The following is a 23,396-nucleotide window of genomic DNA, read 5'->3' on the forward strand; positions in this document are numbered from 1 at the left end:
AGTGATCGTGATAAATCTCTCCCTCCAAAAATGTGGTGGTCTGTAAATAAAGCAAAACTCGTGAGATTCAGTAATAATAATAATAATTTTATTTACGTTTATTGTTCACAATTGGACAACAAAAAACTTGCTTAAATTACATAAGACGAAATAAAAATTCTATCCTGTAAATTATTTTTGTAATCCAATAGGCATAAAATGATATGTCTCAAGTAATCAGCTTCCGCACTCAAACTGTCACTCCAACAGCACAATTTATTTTTACAAAGTAGTTTCAAGTATTCCTAACACAAGAGGTATCTCCATCTCTGCACAGCATACTACCAAAATGCGCACGTAACACGGGAGAAAAGGGTACAACAAATGTAACATCAAAATTTATGGGACAGGGAGGTCTCAACGGAGATGGGGTACTGAGTTACAAAAAGTTAACAACCGTCTTCAAGAAGGGAGAGGGTCATTTTACCCTGTCCATATACATATGATATCAAGAGAAGCCATTGCCATAGAAATCCCTATTGTGCTCCAGAGAACATAAAGGGCGAGCTTTGGTTGTCAAGTGGCGATTGTTGAAAGTTGGCAACACCGCTTCTCCTCCATTTAAATGTATGTAAAACAATCGATCCTTGGTGAGGAAGTTTGCCTCACCTAATACCGATATTTTCAATGTATTTAAATGGAGGAAAAATAGTGTTAGCAAATTGCAAAATCGCCTCTAAAGGGATAACGCCTCCTTGCATAAATACCTTCTGAATTATTTTCAAAGGGTATAAAGACTAGAGATGGAGGGTATGTCGGCTTCCCTTTTTTTTAAATGATGTGTTAAATTCTGTCTCACATGTTGAATGGACTTAAATTGCGAATTTTGGTAGATTCAAAAGTAGTATTAATTGTATTTTTAGAATAGGTAATTAATAATACTGTCAAGTAATGACTTTAAACAATAAAATGTTCAAATTAAAACAGTCCAAGCTAAACATTGCGATTTCCTTTCCGAAAAAAAATATTTTCCTTCCTGCAAAAAAATTGCGTGAAACTAACTCAGAGATTTTCAAGAGGAAGTTTAAGAGGATGCACTCTTAAATTTAACCTCTATATACCATTTATACCATATCATACTGTAAATAGATATTGCCTTACTTTACTATTTTGTGTGGCTAATCCTTACCTTTAATTCTACTTGTTCGTGCACTTGAATTATGGCGATTATTGCAATCTTACAAAATTACACCGATAAGTAACCTCTCATTTAACAGCTGCAGTTTACAAGCTGTGACGGACCCTGCAAGAACCTATGAGTATAACACGCAGTAGAGGACACAACCTCAAAAGTAGGTTAAGAGTTCTTGGTACCTTCATCTTAAGCGCAAATGTACCTAAATTAAAGTACAGAGTCGTAGAATAGCCTGCAGTTGTAAACTGCACAAGCGACTCACCAACCTGTACGGTTTTAGAACGTCGGTCTCTGCTCAAGAGACATCCTTTGGTATTTTAGGCCGTTAAATAACCTTGGAATAGTTTTTTTTACTCAGTGGTTCACCTTTTCATGGATTATTTCTCAATTTCCTAAAACCTCGAAATCAAGAGAGAAAAATTATTCTTAAAGGCTCCATTGCTCTATCTATTTGTTCATTCGGGAATGTCAAAAGAACGTGTAAAAAAAACGATGCTATCGCAAATTTTTGCTTAGAAAAATAATAAAATTAGTTTTCCTAAAAAGGAGGAAGAGGAATATGAATTCAGGAGAGTTTATAGGTACTTTTTCTGATATCTAGGTACATGAAAACAATCCGTTCCCTACAGTGGCGTGGCGTGCTTTGCGATATATCGATAGATATGCCACTCAAACCTATGAAAAAAGATCGATCATCAGGGTGTTCACAGCGAACACCCTAGTAATCGATTCTTTACAATAGTTTCAAATGGCGAGATATCGATAATCGATCATTCACGCCACGCCACTGGTTCCCGACATTCTTCTGGATAAAACATGATTGAGAGCAAATTATACAGAGTCATGCTGTACCTGAAGCCGGATTATGTATTACTATTATTGAAATTGTATCGTCAATCATTTTTTTTGTAATGCCTATGTCGGGTGGAATCGACGACATGGGCAAATCAAGAGATGCCCTCATTTTTTCATCAATTTCATCTGACGGGGGCATTGACAAAACAGATTAACTTTGTAACTTCATTCCACCTTAGTCTTGTCTTGGTCCAGTCAACAAGCAAAAAATTTCAACAATCAGGCTGCAGGGCTGGACCTTGCACTATGCAAATCAAGAAATTTTAAAATTCCGAACAATGCCGGGAATTACAGTGATATCGGCGGTGAAGTACCAGACCTTGTAGCTCGGTTTGAGACGTTGTAGACTTCCTGCTATACTTTATTTTTTAAATGGAAAACAACTCGACGTCCATTCTTGAAAACTTCCGTGTTTTTTACCTCTATGCAAAGTAAACTTTATGAAAATTTCAAGAAATGATATAGATCGGTCCTCTTTCAAAATATTGTAGCGGGCGCGGAGATTTCTAAACGCTTCAAACGAGACACATAATCCGGTAGTTTAACCTTTGATATTCTCTTGGATCTTATACGCACACCTGAATTATCCTCTCGTGTTGTAGACAGAGACAGGAGACCCTCCAGAGGTATCTTGGCAATGGTGGAAGCTTTTACTTTCGGTACCCCATCTTTTATCTTTTAACGTACCTACTTTGTGGATGTCGAGCAACGTGTTGGGTATTTTCTTTGGCAATTTTACCGAAATTTGGTAAACTTGTTTGGCTCATCACGTCACCCGAAGCTCATCGTCCACCTAGTAGGTGAGATGACAATTCTGCCGTGCTTAGGGAAGAACGCCGTATGAACATTCGAGAGTTGCCAAATTTCCCTCGATAAAAGATGTATTTTTGACGACATTCATGCATATTTTTCTTTGAAATTTTCAGATATTAGATTAAATTGCATACAAAATTGCCTGAAAATTTTCCAAATTAATTTTCGGAATTTTCCCAGTAAATTCGGTTTTTATCGAAGGAAACTTAGCAACGTCTGAAGGCTCATACGGCGTTCTTCCTTAGCACGGCAGGGTTGCTACCATACAACTGTCCACAAGGAAGTGTTGAATCCACGAAAGTAAAAGTTTTTACCTGTCGCTAAGCGGCCATTGGAGGGTCTCTTGCCTCTTGTTGTAGACTTGAAAATTTGTATCATTTCCATAAAAATTTAAAACAAAACAAAAGTACAACAGCTTTATAAATTAATTAACAAGTTATTTGTTCTTTTACTTACAGTTAAGCTCACTCATACCGAGAATGAGACGAGATCAATGTAGCAGTATTTACAGGTTCGTAAGCGAGCGTTTCATGTATCTATGCGGGTACAAAAGTAAGCGAAAGCAAGTGCTAAAAAAGTAGCAGGCGGATAGGAAAGAAAAGCTGCGAATTTAACAGGGGTACCTTGCCTATGCTCGACTCTGAAATCAGGAATTTTGGTTACGAGTCCGAATTCTGTATGGAATGGAATCACTTGCACTCGTCTCGTTAAAATGCCTTCAAATCAAACGGATAGGCAGAAAATATGCAGCAACGTTAGAATAGTTGCACGCGCGTCAACACGGCGCTTATTTACAAATTGCTCCAAACTTTTTTCCTCCCATATTTTCTCCAGTCTACTTTGAACTGCTGAACTGTTTTGTAACGATCGTTGTTAGTGGTGGACCAAAATAAATATAAAGAAACACGGGCAGTGCACGATTTTGCCACGCGATGCGTAGTTATCCCTCGTGGAACGAACAGGTAATTTTGATATTTCGGTGCATTTTTGTCATTGACTTTTACATGAAAGCATGAAAGAAATTATGCTGAAACTGCGATATTCCGAACAATTCGCACTTACGCCTAATATCGGGTTGACGTAAATCTTAGAAGACGCTAATGCCGTAATTTGTTTGCTTACGTTACATGCTGATAAATTAAAATATTAATCTTAAAAACGGTTTTTCCTCCTCGGAAAGTACATTAAAACGCTCGTATCTCGCTATAAAGTCATTAATGTGTTTTTGAGATATTTTTACGAGATTATGCACCCGAAACGTATTAAGTGGATTGCTCCAAGATCTTATGCGAACTACATCAGAGCGATAATTAAGGTAATTCTCAGTCTAAATTCTAAACTTTTCCTGTATGTTGAGCTTTAAGGTAATTCTCAGTCTAAATTCTAAACTTTTCCTGTATGTTGAGCTTGTCATGTTCCTCAATTCACTCCCGTAAAAGCTTTACATTTTTGGCTTTTAATACAGAGGATGAGAAAAGTAATTCAACTTATTTGTCTCTAGGAAAAAAATCATCCATGTATGCGTGACATCACAGCACACTTATTCAACAAAATGATATTTACAAAATATTCTCTCATAAAAAAGGAAAAATGACTGATTCATATACAATTATAAAACGAACGTGCTTTAAAAACTGAGGAGAGGATTGTGCAAGGAAACGGTGCGATGGTATTCTAATGTGATAACTGCGGATTTAAAGAAACGCAAATACGCATATCTTAGGCATTTTGGACGCAATAAAAGAACCGGGAAAAAACACCTAAAAAAGGAAACATCAAAACATTTGAATATCAAAGGAGGGAGAGAGAGAGAGAGAGACGAAAGGAAGGAGGAGAGAAAGAGCTGGAAGCGAACAAATATACATCTTCACAAATAACGCCACAAAAATATTACATCCAATGATACTTAACAGTGGCGTGGCGCACTTTGCGATATATCGATTAATCTGTCATTTAAACTCATGGAATAGGATCGATAGTAATAATCGATCCTCTACCACAGCTTCAAATGGTACATATCGATATCAATCATTCACGCCTCGCCACGGATACTTAATATATATATAGAGAAAATATCTACTGCAAATGAATGCAATTTAAAAAAATGATAGAATAAAACCGCCATGAACAACTCTATCCATCACTTTTTTCTAGTAAGCTGACACAGCATGCTCAGCCTTGTGGAGTGAATAATAGTCAGCATGTCTATTCCCGTATGAGGGTCAGTCTTTAGACTAAAAACGGCCGGCAGTCGGTGAAGGGGCTCATTGTCAGTACGAGATTTTTAGAGTACCTAAGTCAGGGCCATTGCTACAATTATGAAAGAGAGACATTTTTAAAGGGCTTATTACATTCCCTAAAAATGATGATGAGCGCAAATGTGTCTGATTTACGTCAAAGGGAAATAATGACTTTTTCTCCTACAATTTATTTTTAAATATCTCCGATCCTACTACTTTGTATTAAGTTCTACTTGGACTGACAGAATAGATTCAGCCATTGGAATGAGTAATTACTTGCTTGCTGTAATTAAAAAATCTGCTTGAAGAGAGTATTGTCAACTACTAGATTACGGTAAAGATTTCAAACTTTTTTGCAATTACTACTATCCACGTGACACTAATCTCATTTTGATGAATTATGGTTTGTTATCACCAAGGGTCTTATACTTGGAGACAGTTGGAGGTAATGAAGTTCTTTCTGAACGATTGAAAGATATTGGGCTTCTAAAAGAAATTCACCCCCAATATCACTTTTCTAATAGTTGTTAACCTGGACTTAATAGGAATCGGTCGTAAATTTTCACCAGTCGTAAATTCGAGGTGCATCTACTGGTTGCTGAGCGAACACATTTGTCAAAGGTTTGGCCACACTGTCCACCACTTTGTCATCAGAGCGAGATAGAATTTCATTGTATTGCTAGAAAAGAAAAATTAGCATCAAAATATGTATTGATATCAAATAAAGTCTATCATGTCAAGAACTGAAAATGCATGGAGTGAAGATTAAAAACCATCTATGATCCTACGAAAAAACACACATCTCGATTGTGCTATTTCAAAACTCCCACTCTGATTTCATTTCTTGAGAGAATATTTTATTGAAACCTGTCTCTTAGCATTCTCTGAACTTAATCAATGATAAAAAAAACAGGTGTTGAAGAAGGTCCTAGATTGGATTCCTCCTGGGAGGTGCCTAATGATAGGTTAAGGGATGGTATTGAATTATATGTAGAAGGGGTTATGGTCCGATAGGACACGATGACGCGGTGTTTAGGTGCCATAGAGATTGAAGGAGTGCTGTAAAGTGACCTTCATGTAGGTATTTCATTAAAATATCAAATGATGTTTTCGGAAGTGCAACAAAAAACTCTCTCAAAATGCCGGACGAGTTGCGTAAGCTAATAAAAAGTCCCACCAATAAAACTGTGACGTCATGATCATATAATATTATGCATAAGGAATTGAGTGTCTTACCTGAAACTGATTTTGTATTTTTTCGGGGGCGGTTCTATATGATTGTCCATAGTTCGTGTATCCACCTCCTGTATCATTTCCTGTTCTGAATGGATTCGTGCTGTAGCCTGGAAAATAAGGGCAAAAAAACTTCATATTTACTAACCCATAGAATGAGCTTTCTCAACTCTAAAGGAAATGGAGATGAAAAGGTTCTTTTCATGCACGAATGACACTTTTTTGAACATTTATAACGTTCGTAAGTGTAATTGAACTGATGGGCATACGAATGATCAGTCTAAATTATACGTACATGTTCGGGATTTCAAAAATAGCACGATCAAGATTAACATTTTACAATGCTTTTGAGTTAAATGAATTTTGAGCCAAATGATCAGGTGAAAAATGAGTATTCTATCGTTCAATTTTCCTGACGAAGTATACAGTATACACTGTGATGAGTTCTACTAGGAATGACTGTAATCTGAAATATTTCAAAAAGTACCAACTACACCTCTCATCTGCGATACTCCTCAATGAGTGCTTATGAAAGGGGCCGCGTAGAAGTCAGGTTTACGACCCTTATTCCCGCATAAGATGAAAATGAGCAAACTGACGGTGAAACTACGAGACCACGTCGTAACTCGGTGTTTAACAATCTCCGTTCTAATTGTAGTTTTTTTTAAAGAGAAAAAACCAATATCATTCCTTGAAATTTTCACAGAGTATTTTTCTTCGCACAGAGAAGAAAAATCACGGAAGTTTTAAGGAATTTCCATTGAGACGTTTTCAAATTAAAAAATGAAGTATATAAAGGGTAATCTGCAACGTCGCAATCTGGGATACGCATCTCTGCAGTTCCGCCATCGAAATGTGATTCCATCGTATTTACAAGCTCTGCGGGCTGATTGTTGAAATTGACAGACAAAGCTATAGACAAAGAAGACATAGGGAGTATGGAGCGATCCTACTGGTTGAAATGGTTCGTTCTCATAGACTTAGGGAGAAAATGATGGACTAACTGTAGGGTCTCACGAGGGTTGCCGTTAGTTAGTCTATTATCTACCTTTCTTTGTCCATTGCAACCGCCCCGCCTCCACCAATAGAATCCCTCCATATCCCTTTTTTCCTCTTTGTCTATAGCTTTGTCAATAAATTTCAATAATCGACCCGCTGGCGTCTTTTCTTGGTCATTTTGCTCAGTCTGTCGCTCCTCTGACGTTAGGACATATCTTTATGGATCGTATTCGATCGAACAGGTGAGATTGTATCGATGTCAATTGGTTCAACATGTAAACATAGCCTCAAAAGTCAATTGAGAAATTTGAAGGAACGGGTTTTTGGTGATGGATTTTTTTATTCGTGTGATTTTTACCAAATGGCGATGGAAAGTGAAATTTTCAAGAATTTTCTCACTTTCAACTTTTGTAAGTTGAATCCTAAAATTTGTGTTTGCGATCGCGTTCTAATTGTCTATCAATTTCAACAATCAGCCCGCAGCTGTAGCGTGCAAGGTCACTGTGCGACAGGCTAGATTGTTCTCCAGGGTTTTGCCTGTCCCTTATTTTAGCCGTTTTGGTTTCTGTTGGGCACATGAAATGACTGATCTCAATTACCTCCTTGTCCCCCAGGAATGTCCAGGTTCCCGCCAGTTGTGCCGTAGGTGGCGTTGTTGTAGGCTTGTTGATCTTGGCCGCCCAGCTCGTGCAGACGTTGACTGGACAACGCCCGCGGTATTGGATTGCTCGGAACCCCGTGCGGCGCCAGATGGGCCGTTTCTTCGGCCACCTGAAACGAATCATGAATTTCAGGACCTTTTTTGTGGATCGGAGAGTGAGCTTTAGACACGTTGAGAATAGATCACCAGACAAGGTACGAAGTTCTTTTTTTTTTGGGGGGGGGGGGGGAGGCGGCTAATCCCACGCTGATTACCCCAGCCCCAGGTGACCATTGCCCGAGACCATCAATCTCGGGTCACCTGGCCGGGAATTGAACCCGGGACCTCTCGGCCAGCATTACAACCACTACACCACAAGAGGCCGACATACACAGGAGGGAGGTTAAGCATTCTGATGCAGGCTCAAAAGTCAAAAGTCTCGCTCATGAAAACGCAATGGTCTACATAAGTCAAATCGCACAACGTCAATAATGTTAGCGTTAATAACAATAAACGTTACCATGGCAGTCTGTGCGATACAAAAGTATGACAGCCTCAATCTTGACGCTTTTGGAAAAGCTAGAGCACATTATTCACACTTTGAACAAGAGAGGGTGGGAAAGGAACGACTCAGAACCCAACTCAGAAGCCTGCCATGCAAAATCGTTGTGAGGCGCGATTTCACTTATGTAGAGTATTGCGCTTCTTGTGACCGGGCAATTCGAATCTCCCGTAATCAATGTGAATATTATAAACGGCAATATCTTAGTTAGAAGTTGATTTCAGTAGTTTTTGTCGCGCGAATCAAATTCTACGCGAAATTCTGGTGAAGAATCGTGTATCAGAGTGCTTAAATTAGTACTTTGTTCGATAGCCCATTCAATCTAAAAAAAAAGTGAAGATTGTAGTGAACTTTCCTAACTTTTCTCTGAACAAATATTTTATCCAGAGAAATTAGGCAACGTTGAAATGCTCATAGGGCACAACACGATATGGGCCTTTCAAGCCCCATTATTCGATGCTGCGAATATTCTAACGCGATAGTTCGAATGATGCGGCAAACACAGTGCAGCCGGCAATGAACGCATATTAGCGCCTGCAAGACTCTAAGAATACTTCGTGCATTGCGCCAAATAGTGCGGTCGGTGCGACACGCATATCAGCGCCTACCAGATACTGCATGAATACTTCTCGCATTGCGCGCATGGCACGGTGCACGCTTTAATCGTTGTAATTGAAGCGCTATGTGCAGAAAGGACATTTCTTAATTGCGATGTTGCAAATAACTAGGCGTTGGGCAAGGTGTACCTTGTCTAGTGGTTCATTAAGTGCAAAGTTTTCTCATTAAAAAACAGACAGAAAACTTTAGAAATGCTCTAGAGCTCCCACGTTTAAAATACTCATATTCTCTGAAGAGTCAATTTCCAAACTTCATTTTATGAAAATGTTTGACGTAAGAGGAGGTTACGTTATGGGGCTTTAATGAGGAAGTGCCAACACCGAAAAAACAAGTGAAATTTCACTGGTATTTATGACCGAATAATTAAACCGATTAATTGCCTAATTTTTAATTTAAATTTAAACTGTATATTAATTTAATCATTTTACTTTATTTGTTTTAATGTGGTTGCATCCAGAATGTTAAACCAACTCCACTTTTTTTCGGTGATCTCTCCGAAGGATTTTGGGAGGAAATGGGACTTGGGCAGCTATAGGTGTCGCAGAGCGCCAGAGAAGGCTGTGAAAGTGGCTTTCATGTAAGTATGTAAGTATGTCTTACGTCAAATTTTACCACGGTACTTGGAAATTTGGATAAAAAATCCTCATTTAATTAGTATTTAAATAGAAATTCGTGTAACTCAAGACCAAAATTCGTACCTGATGTGGGTCTTCCGTGACAGGAATGTCGGATAAGAAACCAAGATCTTTTCGATAGAAGTTGATGAATATGAAACCAGCTAAAACGAGCATACACAAGACACCGTAAGCCCGGAAAGTTGCAGTCGTGCCTGAAATCCAAGTTATTCTTATAGTAAACAGTAAACAATTATTGGAGAAGATATGTCAAAATCATCTAATCTACTAAAATACGTGTGTTTAAATGGGAAATGCCGCCAGATAACATCACTAAGCGGTGCATTTTCTCACTTTTAAATCTATTTTCATACTATTTCCCACATCAGAAAAAAATTATAAAAAATACTGGGAAATCAGCTCTCTGAGCACTTTCAAACGCAGCAATAAAAAAATTGCATGCAAATTCTCCATTGCAGTTTCCTCAAATATGTTCGTCAGGGTAAATGTGTTTGCACAATGTTTTTAATTTTTACGAAGCAGCATTGCTCATTATCTTGGCTAGGTTCTTATCCCTCCTGCGGGCCGATTATTGAAATTGATCGACAAAGCATTAGACAAAAAAGACATAAGATATATGGAGGTATCCTGTTGGTGGATGCGTGTGGTTGCAATGGAAAAATAAGGTAGTTAATAGACTAACTAACGGCAACCCACGAGAGACCCTACAGTTAGTCCATCATTTTATCCCATTGTCTATACGAACCACCCTTTTTCAACCAATAGGATCGCTCCATACTCCCTATGTCTTCTTTGTCTATTACTTTGTCTCTCAATTTCAATAATCAGCCCGCTGATGTCCTCATTCCAAACACTACAGGTAAACTAACCGTAGTATGTGACGAAGATGCCACCGAAAACGGCTCCGCAACCACGACCCAGTCCGTGGTGGAGGCCTTGGAGCACGCCTTGGGCGGAGCCACGAAGTTGAGGCGGTGTGTTGTGAGCGATGTACGAGCAGCAGGCGGCCCACACAGCCGCATGGGTGATTCCTGCCGACAGAATCTCATTTTAAATTCACAAAGAAACGATTTAAGGGGACGCCATTTGAATTATGAAATTGACTTGTTCTGGTAATCATAATGGAGATGTTGCAAGTGTGAAGGGATTTGCGATTTGACCGTTGATTCTTCGGTAAAAGTTCGCGAGAAACACGATGGTGCCTCTGGTTTTCTCTGAAATCATCTCCCGAGCTCAAGAAAAGCTCTCAAAGTGAGGCCAAAATGGAGGGGATATCCCACCCTACCCTGAGAATCCACCTCTACATCAAAACAAACTCTCCGTGCAAAGATAGGGAGCAAATACATTAGCAGGGCTGCCACTTTATCTGGGGACTCAAAAACTGAAAACACGGCAACCCTGCTAATGTATTTGCTCCCTACCTTTGCATGGAGAGTTTGTCTTGATGTAGAGGTGGACTCTCAGGGTAGGGTGGGATATCCCCTCCATTTTAGCCTCAACTTCAGAGCTTTTTTTGAGCTTGGGAGATGATTTCAGAGAAAACCAGTGGCACCATCGTGTTTCTCGCGAACTTTTGCATAAGAATCAATGGTCAAATCGCAAATCCCTCACACATGCAACATCTCCATTACGGTAATTAAAATTATAATCAAGTTATTCTCGTATGAAATTAGTTGTGGAATTGTTCGGACTATTCCAATAAAAGCATAGTTTGAGTTAGAGGATCATCTAATTATCATAATAGTTACTACACTCAATGCTATGCATCTTAACATTATGAACACTGATATGTTTATGAAATTAAACGAGTGACTGAATGGAAAAATAACTCGTGTTACTAAAGAGCAAATGATGTTAAGTGCTGGGGCTATTTATATACATATTAAAGTTTGTAATTTTTTTATTTTATTTTTTAATCAATTTTAATAATTAACTCTTAGTTGGCCACCCCTTTAAGTTCAAAGTTGTATTACCGAGGTCCCCAAGAAAATCCACCTAACAAAAAATAGCCTAAAAACTGTAACGTTTCCTGCATTGCCTCCTGGCATAATCAGATGTGAACAAGTGAACATTTTAACATGATTTTCGTGGATTATTGGTAGACTTGAGCCTTAGGTTCGTATAAACGGTTAGATTTTGCGGGAGAATGGCTTCAAAAGAAGCTTAACAGAGGTCGATTTTCCCAAATTTTAACGCCTTAACGAATATTTTTCGCAAAATGGATCTACTGCGCTATGAAACCGGCGGTATAGTAACGTACTTACCCTGAATGAATTCGAAAGGTAGAACCCACCAAGGGTCTTTTAGCCAAGAGATGTAAAGGAATCTAACTATGTTCCCTCCCAAACCAAGACATAGGACCTGCAAACAAAGGAATTTAAAATAAACTGGTAAATAGAATAAAAATACGCGCGTGAGATTTGAATTATTTGACAAATAATTTTTCGGAACACGGAGAGAAACACGTTGATACTCAATTAAAATGTTTTATAGGCAGTATGTGTGCAAAGTAAATGACTTTTTTAATGGGGAGGAATATAAAGGCATGCAATATCCCCTACTGCGCCCACGGCAACTTCCCACTCACAAGTGCTGTCACAAAGTTGGCCTAATAAAAACTTCGAATAAAAACATTTAAATTAATCGATTCCATACATGGTCATAAGTAGGGCACCGGGAAATGTTTTAAAACAGAGTGCAGAATGTTAACCCTTTGTTGCATGAGCTAATCATTGATATTGGAGAGAAAATCTACATTGTACAGTATTTTTTCGACAATAGAGTCAGTTGGAATCGATTTTTGTAATTTTTATTTAAGTTAGGAGATCAGACTTATAATGCTCCCCAAAAATCATTTCTTGCTTTGATTCAATTTAATACTCCAGCATAAAAGTAAAGCTGAAAAGCATGTGTTGCTTTCATGCAACGCTATGCAACGCAATGAACGGCTAATCATGAAGTTCGAACTTGAGTGGTATTATGAAAGTCCAAAATCTGCGAAAGAATTACTTCTGTTAATGTAAGGAATAAAGCTGCTTAACATTGATGGGCAGAGTAGAGGCCTCTGAATCGGAACACACTGAAAAAAAATTCTCGGCGTTTTTACCAAGGTCCGTTGGTACCTTACCATCTCACTTTTTTACCAATATGGTAATTAACCAAAATAGACTGGTAAGCTTATCTAAAAACCGGTATTTTACTATTTTTTCAGGTAAGAATACCACTTTTATCGGTAATTAATTCCTGGTAACTTTGCCATTTTATCTCGGTAATTCTACACAGTCGATAAAAAATATTTGCGTTTTTACCGGGTCCAGTAAAATTACCGAGAAAGTCAATAATTTTACCGAGATTTTTCGGTAAAATTACCAATTCCATAAATGGTAATTTTACCAAGAAAAAACTGGGATCAAATAGAACCCTAAATTCTTGGTAATTTTACCCTTTTCTTAGTAAATACACCGAGATTTTTTTTTCAGTGCATATAGATTTGCGAGCAATGACTTATATGATATAAAGGAATATTAGGTGACTTACTTTCACGTGACCCATCTGCCTAATCAATTTAAAGCTGAAGAAGTAAGCGAATATCTCCGAAATGTGGTTTATCACAGAAGCCACACCGAATAATGTTGGGGTCCCTCCAAAATCCTGAAATGTAGATGAAGGAAAACGCATTTCATATTGAGATTAGTATATTCCGAAACAATCAGGTAAAATCCCTGTGAGTAATGCTGCCGTGCTTACAAAAAACTCCGTATGAGCCTTCAGAAGCTGCTACACGGAGAAAAAAACTTCGTGCATGGGACCCGAAGTTGAGGTCATATGGATCTCTGAAATTTTCTGATCTCGCAGCCGAAAACTTGAGGTCCAACTGCCGAAGTTCGGGTCAGACATCGAGGCACCTCGGTATGTACCGGAGTACTTCAATTGTCTGACCTCAACTTCGGCAGCTGGGCCTCAAGTTTTCAGATACGTGATTCGAAAACTTCAGAGATTCATATGACCTCAAGGAAGTTTTTTTCTCCGTGTAAATTTTATTTGACGAATCCCAAATTTCCGGCGGAATGCATGGGTATTATTCTTCAGATTTTTCAAATTGTTTTTATCGTAATTTCATGTAAAGTGTATGAATATATCAAGAAATAAAAATGCATGACTGTTCTCATAATTTAATTTTTTATTGGGGTGAATTCGGCATCGCTCGAATGTACATACGTTGTTTTCCTCAGCATGACATTATGTGCAGTTTCTACTTCTTAAAAATAATCGAATTTATCAGCAAGCTCACTTTAGATAGTTTCACATTGTCCCGAGCGTGGGGATTTTCGTTAAATATTTCAAACATTAGAGAAATTTCCATGAATTGATGAGTAATTTTCTCACGAATGAAATATTAAGAAGGAAAGAAGTTTTCATATAAAGAAAACTAGTTAATGAATTAAACTTATTAGTGCTAAAAGGAACTATGTGCATACGGTTTACGTGCGACATAGTTCCTTTCATAAGGAACAGATAACAGTGATCAGACATCACTTAATCGCTTACTGGCATATTAGAAGCACGGACCGAAGACCAAGGAGCCAGGATGCAACTATTCGTGTTCTTTGGATGTGCGTATTGCATACGCAATAATTGAAGGCGTTTTCGAATGCCTCGCTTGCAGCAGCGCAGTGCTCTACGCGCTTACTGCCGTGCTATGGAAGAACGCCGTATGAACATTCGAGAGTTGCAAAATTTCCTTCGATAAAATGTTTATTTTCAAGGGAAGTTATGAATCTTTTTCCTTTAAATTTTCAGAATCTCTGGGCAAAATTGCGAACAAAATTATCTGAAAAATCGGGAGGAAAAACATCATAAGTTTACCAGAAAATTCACGTTTTATCAAACAAAATTTGGCAACGCCTGAAGGTTCGTTCATACGGCGTTTTTCCTTAGCACGGCAGTATTCCTGAATTTCCCCGCGTGCATTTCATTAATCTTAGGTGTCACTGGTTTTTCATCTGACTTCGAGCAAAAATCAGACAAATTTTTGACGAATATTGCACAGGTACATTCTTGTAAAAAATTGAATTTTTTGAGTCAATTTTGCAACCTTCGAATAGAGTTACGTTTCTTCGTCTGCGGGTCGATTGTTGAAATCGATAGACAAAGCTATAGACACAAAAGAGACATGGAGGGATCCTATTGGTGGAAGAGGGTGGTTGAAATTGACAAAGGAGGTAGGAAATAGACCAACTAACGGCAACTCACGAGACACCATTTAGTTAGTCCATCATTTACCCCTTAGTCTATAAGAACCACCCAAATTAACCAATAGGATCGCTCCATACTCATCATGTCCTCTTTGTCTATAGCTTTGTTTATCAATTTCAACAATCGGTTTGCGGGCATTGGCGGATCCAGCAAATTGGCAACATTGTCATTTTTCCATTTAAACCTATGGAAATGTATCGATATTTAGAGGGGCCAGGTGCTTCGACAAGAATCGATTATTTAGCATGGGTTTAAAAGGAGGCATCCGGGTGTTGCCAAATTTCTGGATCCGCCTCTGTCCGCAGGGGAACGACAAAATGTGTGTACGCACCTGTAAATGCCAGAAGAGGAACGTGAAAATGAGGCCAATTCCGAATCCCATGAACCAGGCGACGAAGAGAAAGGAACCGCACTTCAAATTGGCGAAGTGTTTCAGAACTGTGACCCACTCTGGGATCTCGCGAGTAGTTTGCGCGAACATTTTCGTCTGGAATCAGAAGTAAACGCATTGAAATGTCACAGAGCACCAGATGAGAACGCCACACTTCTTGCGCTTGCATGTCAATTCAATCTGTTGCTCACCAAAAATCAAAACCCACTCGTGATTGGACGTATTTCTGCCAAAAGGAACTAAGTGCATTATGACGTGAGCCATGTTTTCCATATATTTTCATAGGTCTTAGGGCTCATGTCTTGATGCACATAGTTCCGTTTGGTAGAAATACGTCCGATTGAACCGCGCCTACTCGACTTATTTCGAGCATCGCGATTCAAAGGACTTTTGAAAGGTGGCGCAGTTAGTTTCAAAGACAGAGGGGGAGTTTTGTTTAAGTTATGACAGGTGATTTCCGCACGTGGAAATGCATTCTTATGGTCTGATATGACTCGTATTCATTTTAACTTTTCCCGTAAGAAAGACTTTTGAATTACCCAACTCTATGAAGTGGAAGTTGTTTCGCATATGATTTTCGATACTTCTTAAGATTACCATGCAACAAATTCAAGCGGATAAATACTTTATGTGGTTCTGCATTCCCACCCTTTTTTGTGGATTATTCTAATATAAAAGATGCAATATAGAGAGAAAATAAGTTGACACTTCACTATGAGTGAAACTGCGTGGGTTGCAAGTACTTGGAGAAATTGAGCGAGAAAAACATATTTTAAAGCCAAATGCTTGATATTTTTTTAATTTTGCTAACAGGAGAAAAAAAGTGCAGAACAGCAACCAAACTTGAAGCTAACTTTAACTTTGATTTTCACCGACTGTTTCTAAACGACGACGCATGTGTCACACCGTAATCTGTTCGTAGTACTAACTTTAATGTTTAAAAACTTTTGAGTTTTGGAGCAAAGCTATCAAAATTTGATTTTTAAAGTATGTACAAACTGGTGGCTCAAAGCAACAAGATAATTGCATGTAGAGGATAGAATGTGTCCAGGACAGAAACCGAAAAAATCAAATACTTTCTGTCCTGCTGTTTACCTTCTGTTATTATGATCTGAAAATTACAGATTATGAATGTTCTAAACTTTTAGAAATTCAAAACTTGATTTGATCAGTTCATAAACAAAAAAATTCATCCCATCAAAGCTGCGTAGGGGAGGGGGGTGGCTCATAAAATAGGAATAGGAAACGTTACTAAAAGTTAGTGTCGGGATAGGAATGTTCATTACTACAATTATTTTTCGACAAAACAACGCAATGTTTCAAATTTCGTGCACCCGGGAAAGAAATTACGGATTAAATTGAACTTTTTCGCAGCTCTATATTCGAGGTAGATCATTTCAATTAAAACGTTTCAAGCACTGTCAAAGGTCAAAAAAGCCATAACATGTTTGCTCCTCTTTCCCCCTCCTGCATGGAGGCGAATTTTTTCCTGTCTAAAAAATAAATTAGTTTCAACCTGCCCGCGGAATTCAAACCGAGAATACAATAAATAAGTTTTACGACGCAAGTTGAATTCAGTGGCTTTCATCTATAAATCTTCGTGCGCCGCAAACTGAGAGTTACCGGTCCATGGCGCATTTTTTACGAAAGTTTTGAAGAAATCCCGTGTTTTAATGTGTAAAGTTGAGTTCTAAACACTCTTTATTGATAGGGAACGTGCGTTTTTTTCCGTGCGACTGAACTGTTCAGGAGGTCTCACAATTTGAGAACTGCACGTCACACATTGTGGAATTAACCCTATCAATCGTTTGAGAAAATCTAGTCGGGGTTTTCAGTGAGGTGAGTAATGCCCATTGATGTATTCATTCAAAACAGACGTGGTATTAGGTTTCTGTGCAATGCCAACTTAGACCGCTTTTCTAGTGTGCGGTTTTTCGAGCGTTTTCTCTCCATTGTTTTCTGCGCTGAATCCACCAAAAACTGTTCTAAAATCAACAAACAATTTGTATTAGTTTGTGTTCCATTTCCTATATTAACCAAAAGTAACACAAGAACAGCCGGTCAGGTTGGCCTAGCGGTCAGCGCGTCTGACTATAGACGAATGAGTTCCGGGTTCGAATTCGGGTGGTGGCGACAAATTTGTACGGAACTGACGAGTGGATCTGCAAAAAATCATTCTACTCGACCTTAATCCCTGAAAATTTTAAAGCCGGAGCATGGATGTGCCAAAATCCCCTTGATGTCTACTGACAGTAAAATAATCCCTGTTAAAGTTCATGTCTATGGATGGCTGTGGAATCCTGAGTTACTGAAAATAAACAGGAATAGAATTCAAAGAAACTTAAAAAAAAAGAACAAAAATGTTTATATCAGTGTAGGTACACCGAAAAAAAAGTGAAGTTGATTTAACATTCTGGCAGTGAAAAAAGTGTGCGAGAACTCACGAAATGCTAAATTGCCCGCTACCGGCAGTTAGTTTTACATGTTGGCATTGCTAAAGTAACTGCTGTGGCAGTTAATTCAGCATTTTGCATGTTCTCGTACACTTTTTTTTTACATCCAGAATGTTAAATCAACTTCACCTTTTTTTAATGTGCTTTACTTTGAACCGCAACCAACCGATAAATCGCGTCTCATGTAGTCCATGGACATTGTTCGAAACTCACCTTTGAGTTTTAGGAGCCATGTGGCGCATCAAGTCCGATTTTTAGGCGCCACTGAAGATTTTTTAGGGGCCAAATTGACTTCTTGCCTACAGATTACGGCGCATTTAGTGAAAAGTTAGACGCAAGATGTTTTCGTAACAGAACTAGTAAGAAGCTGTAACTTGGGGAAAGACAAAAGTTTAATTGGACGTAGTTCTACCAAACAGACCTATGTGGAAGTGAGAAATATGGGGTGTGCTCGTTAGTCTCTGGCCGTAAGAGTGAATGAGAATAATTGTGCGCCAGTGACGTCAGCGGCAATGATCGATCCGACTCGAGAGGAGGTGATCGTCGTCGGGGCGCTGTAACTCATGAGCCCTGTGCACAAGGCTCTCTTGCCATGCCCGCGGCTCATGAGTTCCGCACTCAGCTGCACATAGGTCTGTTTGATAGAATGCAATATCCCGCTTTGCCAATTCTTCAAAAGGAACCACGCCCACTTTTACATTGCTTCTTATGCAGATTTCTAGAGCACACCCCACATTTCTCATCGCCACATAGGTCTGTTTGGTAGAAATACGTCCAATTGTAGTGCTGAAAATTTCAAATAATCACCTAATATGAAAATTCAGATTTTTAGGGGGCAATTTTTAGGGGGCCACGTTGGCGCAGACCCTTCATTTTTTAGGCGCCATGACCGATCTTTTAGCCGCATTTGGCGCGTTGGCGCCTGTGAGTTTCGAACACTGTCCATGGACAGAAAAAGTCTTTTGCCATAGAGAGCGGCTACAATATTTTGCAATCGAGTTTATATTTACCTTGCCGAGATTGGGTAGTGGTTTGTTGGCATCGGACTGGCCGTAAGTTCCGGTAGTTCCGGTAGTTCCGCTGGCCAGCGAGGGTAGATTCAGCTGCTGCGCCAGCTCCTGCTGGAGATAGTCCTCCCGCGACGGAGGCGGTGGTGCCACCGGGGGCTCCTGTTCCACCTCAATCGGTGGCTCGTATTTGAAGTTAATCTGCAAAGAAAAGGAAGAAACATGATTCGTCCATCTCTGGTATAAATTTGGCAACGCCTGAAAGTTCATAAGGCGTTTTTCCTTATCACGGCAGAATGTGTACACGACGACATTGATGTTGTTCCGTGAAACGATTAACTCCCTCGAGCGGGCATGTGGTTTGTAATTATGGCGCCGATGTGGACGCGATCTGTGTGCGGTTCATCATCGCTTCTCCTTCGAGTCGGTTTTCCTTCGCAGAAGGGAAACTGACGCTCGGATCATCATGATTTATTCTGAGCCAGACTGAGTCTGTTCACTGTGTAATCAGTCTCGTTTTTCAATGACATTAATTGAACCGATTATGTTTTTCAAATCACGTGAGCGCCAATCTCTATTTTGGTGGTAGCATCAACAACGGGAAACAAGGCTAAAAAACACACATACAAATCCGAGACGTGTTGGCTCAAAACTGAGCCATTTTCAGTCGGAATAATAAAATAAAATATAAAAATTTCAAATAGAAACCTGCAGACTGCATGATCGCCGAGATAATCAAAACAAAGAGAAGAGAGAAGGAGACTGATAACACGAGGGTGATCGATCGATTTTTTGTTCACATTTTTTGTGGAAGCCCTGTCAACACTAACAAAAGTTCATGGAACTTTAGAAAAAAATGTTTCCTAAATACAAGGCGAAGCCGTCTTAGACCAAGTAAACTGGATACTTAAAAAGTATCGACAAGAAACGGAGGTTTGAACTAAGACAACGGAGTTACCTTGGATCAAGAAATAGCGTTTTCTCAATCCAACGCTCCACGTCCCCTTAAAAGAAGAAAGCGTTTACTTAAAAAAAGGAAACATTCCATGCCGTGAAAATATTTCCTAAATTTAAGAAATTATCGTTGGTTTGAAGTGAGTATCCGTCGTATTGATCTAGGTAAACTGTTTACTTAGAAATAGGAAACAGTTGCGTAACTCCCACGTGCATTTACTGGCTTCAAGTTAATGGTTTGTTTAAAATTAGTAAACGGCGTGTTGGACGGGAATGCGCGTTTATTGTATTGAAACCAACTGTTGTCTTAGAATTAGTAAACGGGGACGCCCGGCATGAATGGATGTTGCCTAACTCCCAGGCGTGTTTACTTATTTCTAGCCAATTGTTGTTTTAAATTTAGTAAATAGTCACTGCAGGTATGCACACTGCACCCATATCATATGTATTATTATTGATCAATAATAGCAAAAAATGGTTTAATTTATCGAATTTTTGATGAAAAAAATTTTCAATTGTATATCTGCAAGTATCGAAGACTCGACATGGCAAGTACCGACTTGCAAATTTTGGCCTACCTATCGGGATTTGAACCTGGGACCTACAGTTTACGAACCTAACACCCTACCTACTTAGCCATCGGGGCTTATGTCTACGTCGGCCGAATTTACACTATATAAGTCATTGACTTAGGCTCTCACCATTATTGTGATAGTGAATATGCGTGAGACCTGATGGGTTAAGATTTTTTGAACCCGAAAAGATGAATTTGGAGCAAAAAAGAAATACGCGTGTTACTGTTGTCACTTTTTTTACGTTTATTTTTGTTTCTTTCCCATCTTATATTAATTTTTAATCTCTTTAAAAAGAATTTAAAGCAATGCGCCTTTTTTAAAATTTTCTCTCTTCATTTTTTCTTGAAGAATCGCTGACTTTAAAAAAATAAGAATAAAGAATGAAACTCTTCGAAAATGTTTGTAACACAATAACTTTTTATTTTTGATGACTGAGATTGTTACATTTTTTAAATATTACTAGTTCTATTCAATTCGATTATAATATTCAAGACTATTTGCAAAAGTTAAGTTCTGTAAACACATCCCTGTTTAGACAAGGCCTTCAATTTATAACAAACGAACGAAAAAATTATTAAGGAACAAACATAAATGAGGTTTAATAATTTTAACATCCACCGCTGCGCCGACCGCACTGTATTTGGCGCAATGCGTGAAGTATTCACGCAGTCTTGTAGGCGCTATGCTTTTCCCGCCGACCGCTGCCGACCGCACTGTTTGACGCAATGCTTGAAGTATTCATGCAGTCTTGTAGGCGCTATGCGTTTCATGCCGACCGCCGCGCCGCTTTTCATCTCAGTCCTCGTCACCATTGCTCTCTGCGCCGCTCCGCTCAAGGACAAATTGCGTGTTTTGTTTCTCTCTTAACTCGACTAAATACATGTGTTGTCTCTTGCATCACCGAAAGAAAACAAAATTAGAAATTACTATACTTTTACTCTCAGGAAATGAGAGATTTTGTCGCCTTTTCCCGTTTGTAATGTATGTTCTGAATCCGATTTTTTCCTCTTCTTTTTTGATAATTACATTCAAAAGGATTGCAAAATTTGCCGCTCCCTACATTTTTCCGCCATAGGCCGCGGCCCATATGTGGCCACCCCCTTAATCCGGCCCTATACGGGATGACATCATAACCCGACTTTTCAAAGGACGCTATCTCGGTTAATATTCAACTTAGAAAGTTGCTGTTCGAACATATCGTCTTATTTTTGGCTAATCTGTTAGAATCAAGCATCAAAGCACGATTCTTCGACCAACGCAATGGAGATTTTGCATGTGTGAGGAATTTGCGATTTGACTGTTGATTCTTTGTGTAAAATTTCGCGAGAAACACGATGGTTCCGCTGGTTTTCTCTGAAATCAACTCCCAAGCTCAAAAAAACGCTGTCAAGTTGAGGCAAAAATGGAGGAGATATCCCACACTATCCTGAGAGTCCACCTCTACATCAAGACAAATTCTCCATGCAAAGATAGGGAGCAAATACATTGTCAGGGCTGCCACTTCATTTGGGGACTCTAAAACTGAAAACACGGCAACCCTGCTAATGTATTTGCTCCCTATCTTCGTATGGAGAGTTTGTCTTGATGTGGACGTGGACTCTCAGGATAGCGTGGGATATCCCCTCCATTTTGGCCTCAACTTGAGAGCTTTTTTTGAGCTTGGGAGTTGATTTCAGAGAAAACCAGTGGCACCATCGTGTTTCTCGCGAACTTTTACATGAGAATTAATAGCCAAATCGCAAATTCCTCACACATGCAACATCTCCATTGCCCATGAGGACATCTTTTTGAAATGTATGAGTGTACGAACCTGAGTGGCGGTGATGAGGGCGGCGCCCATGAGGACGGAGAAGGTGGCGAAGCAGATGGTGTAGTTCTTCTCGCGCTCGTTGGGGCCGCAGGGGTGGTCCGGGAAAGAGGTCGAGTGGTCGAGGGCGATGCCGACGAAGAACATGGCCAGGCCCCAGCCGAGGGAGCCGAACATCCGCTGGTGCCCGTAGCGATCCGCGTCCTCGCCCAGCAGCGTGATCACCGCCGAGTCGGCCAGGGTGATCGCCGGCGCCGAGAAGAACTCCCCGATCACCACCAGCAGGAGCAGCAGGAAGAACGCCTTGTTGATGTCCTGCAACCAACGAGTCAAACAGTAACATTATTTTATACACATTTTTACAGGGCAGCCCGAGACAATGGTAACAGTGGAAAAACAAGGGGGGGAAACGGGAAACAAAGCTAAATTCAAGATTGATAAAGACTACATTTTCACCGATTGCAAAGATTATAAACCGGAATGGACCGAGGAATTAGGGGCACGGGCAAGGAACAAACGAAGACAGGAATTCGGGAATGAGTTGATCAAAAATTGCGAAAAACGTTGAAATTGTGTACTTTTTATTCCCGTTTGTGACATCTATGAGCCGGGTTCTCCTGACTATCTCTATAAAGGGACTGTTACTGCCGTGCTAAGGAAGAGCGCCATATGAACATTCGAGAGTTGCCAAATTTCTCTTGATAAAACATGTATTTTTGACATCATTTATGCATATTTTTCCTAAAAATTTTCAGATAAATTAGATTAAATTGCGTACAAAATTGTCTGATTATGTACACAGGTACATTGCTATTTGATAAGAAAATGTTCGTATTAAATCTACCTTGCTCTGTACCTATATCGAGTTACGAGTAGGTGAAATTTCATTTACTTCCACACTTCCACCTATTCCAGATAATCGGTGCTCTCTTGACTCAACTATAACACGGTCATCTCCTGATTGAGATTTCTTCATTATGCTCGAAAATAAATTTGATCGCACGAACAACTTTTGAAAAGCTATTCACTTTGTATGGTGATGGATTTTTCCTGAAACCGTATTCTTTCACATCAGAAAGCCCAGTCCCTAATTATAGCGAATCTAATAATATGGGGTCTGCCCAGGAAAAAGAGGTTCCAAGGAGAAAGCAAGGGAACTCGATCTTCGGTCTTGACGATACACG

At 39.3% G+C, this 23,396-nt stretch overlaps 1 protein-coding gene across 2 annotated transcripts in view; it reads right to left on the reverse strand.

Annotated features, from left to right (window-relative positions):
- Positions 1–66: 66 nt before the first annotated feature.
- The window catches only part of LOC109044720 (major facilitator superfamily domain-containing protein 6 jef), a 49,049-nt gene continuing 25,719 nt past the window's right edge, over positions 67–23,396 (reverse strand). For both annotated transcript variants that reach the window (XM_072305857.1, XM_072305858.1), the window contains exons 4-13: positions 22,216–22,527; positions 18,880–19,077; positions 15,357–15,512; positions 13,307–13,420; positions 12,034–12,130; positions 10,639–10,800; positions 9,833–9,963; positions 7,914–8,085; positions 6,319–6,425; positions 67–5,761 (exon numbers count right to left, since the gene is read on the reverse strand). In XM_072305857.1, the coding sequence (XP_072161958.1) occupies positions 5,645–5,761; positions 6,319–6,425; positions 7,914–8,085; positions 9,833–9,963; positions 10,639–10,800; positions 12,034–12,130; positions 13,307–13,420; positions 15,357–15,512; positions 18,880–19,077; positions 22,216–22,527 (1,566 nt within the window). In that variant the 3' untranslated portion in view covers positions 67–5,644. The remainder of the gene's footprint in view (positions 5,762–6,318; positions 6,426–7,913; positions 8,086–9,832; positions 9,964–10,638; positions 10,801–12,033; positions 12,131–13,306; positions 13,421–15,356; positions 15,513–18,879; positions 19,078–22,215; positions 22,528–23,396) is intronic.

The sequence above is a fragment of the Bemisia tabaci genome, unplaced genomic scaffold, assembly GCF_918797505.1.
Source record: "Bemisia tabaci unplaced genomic scaffold, PGI_BMITA_v3".
NCBI classification, from domain to species: domain Eukaryota; kingdom Metazoa; phylum Arthropoda; class Insecta; order Hemiptera; family Aleyrodidae; genus Bemisia; species Bemisia tabaci.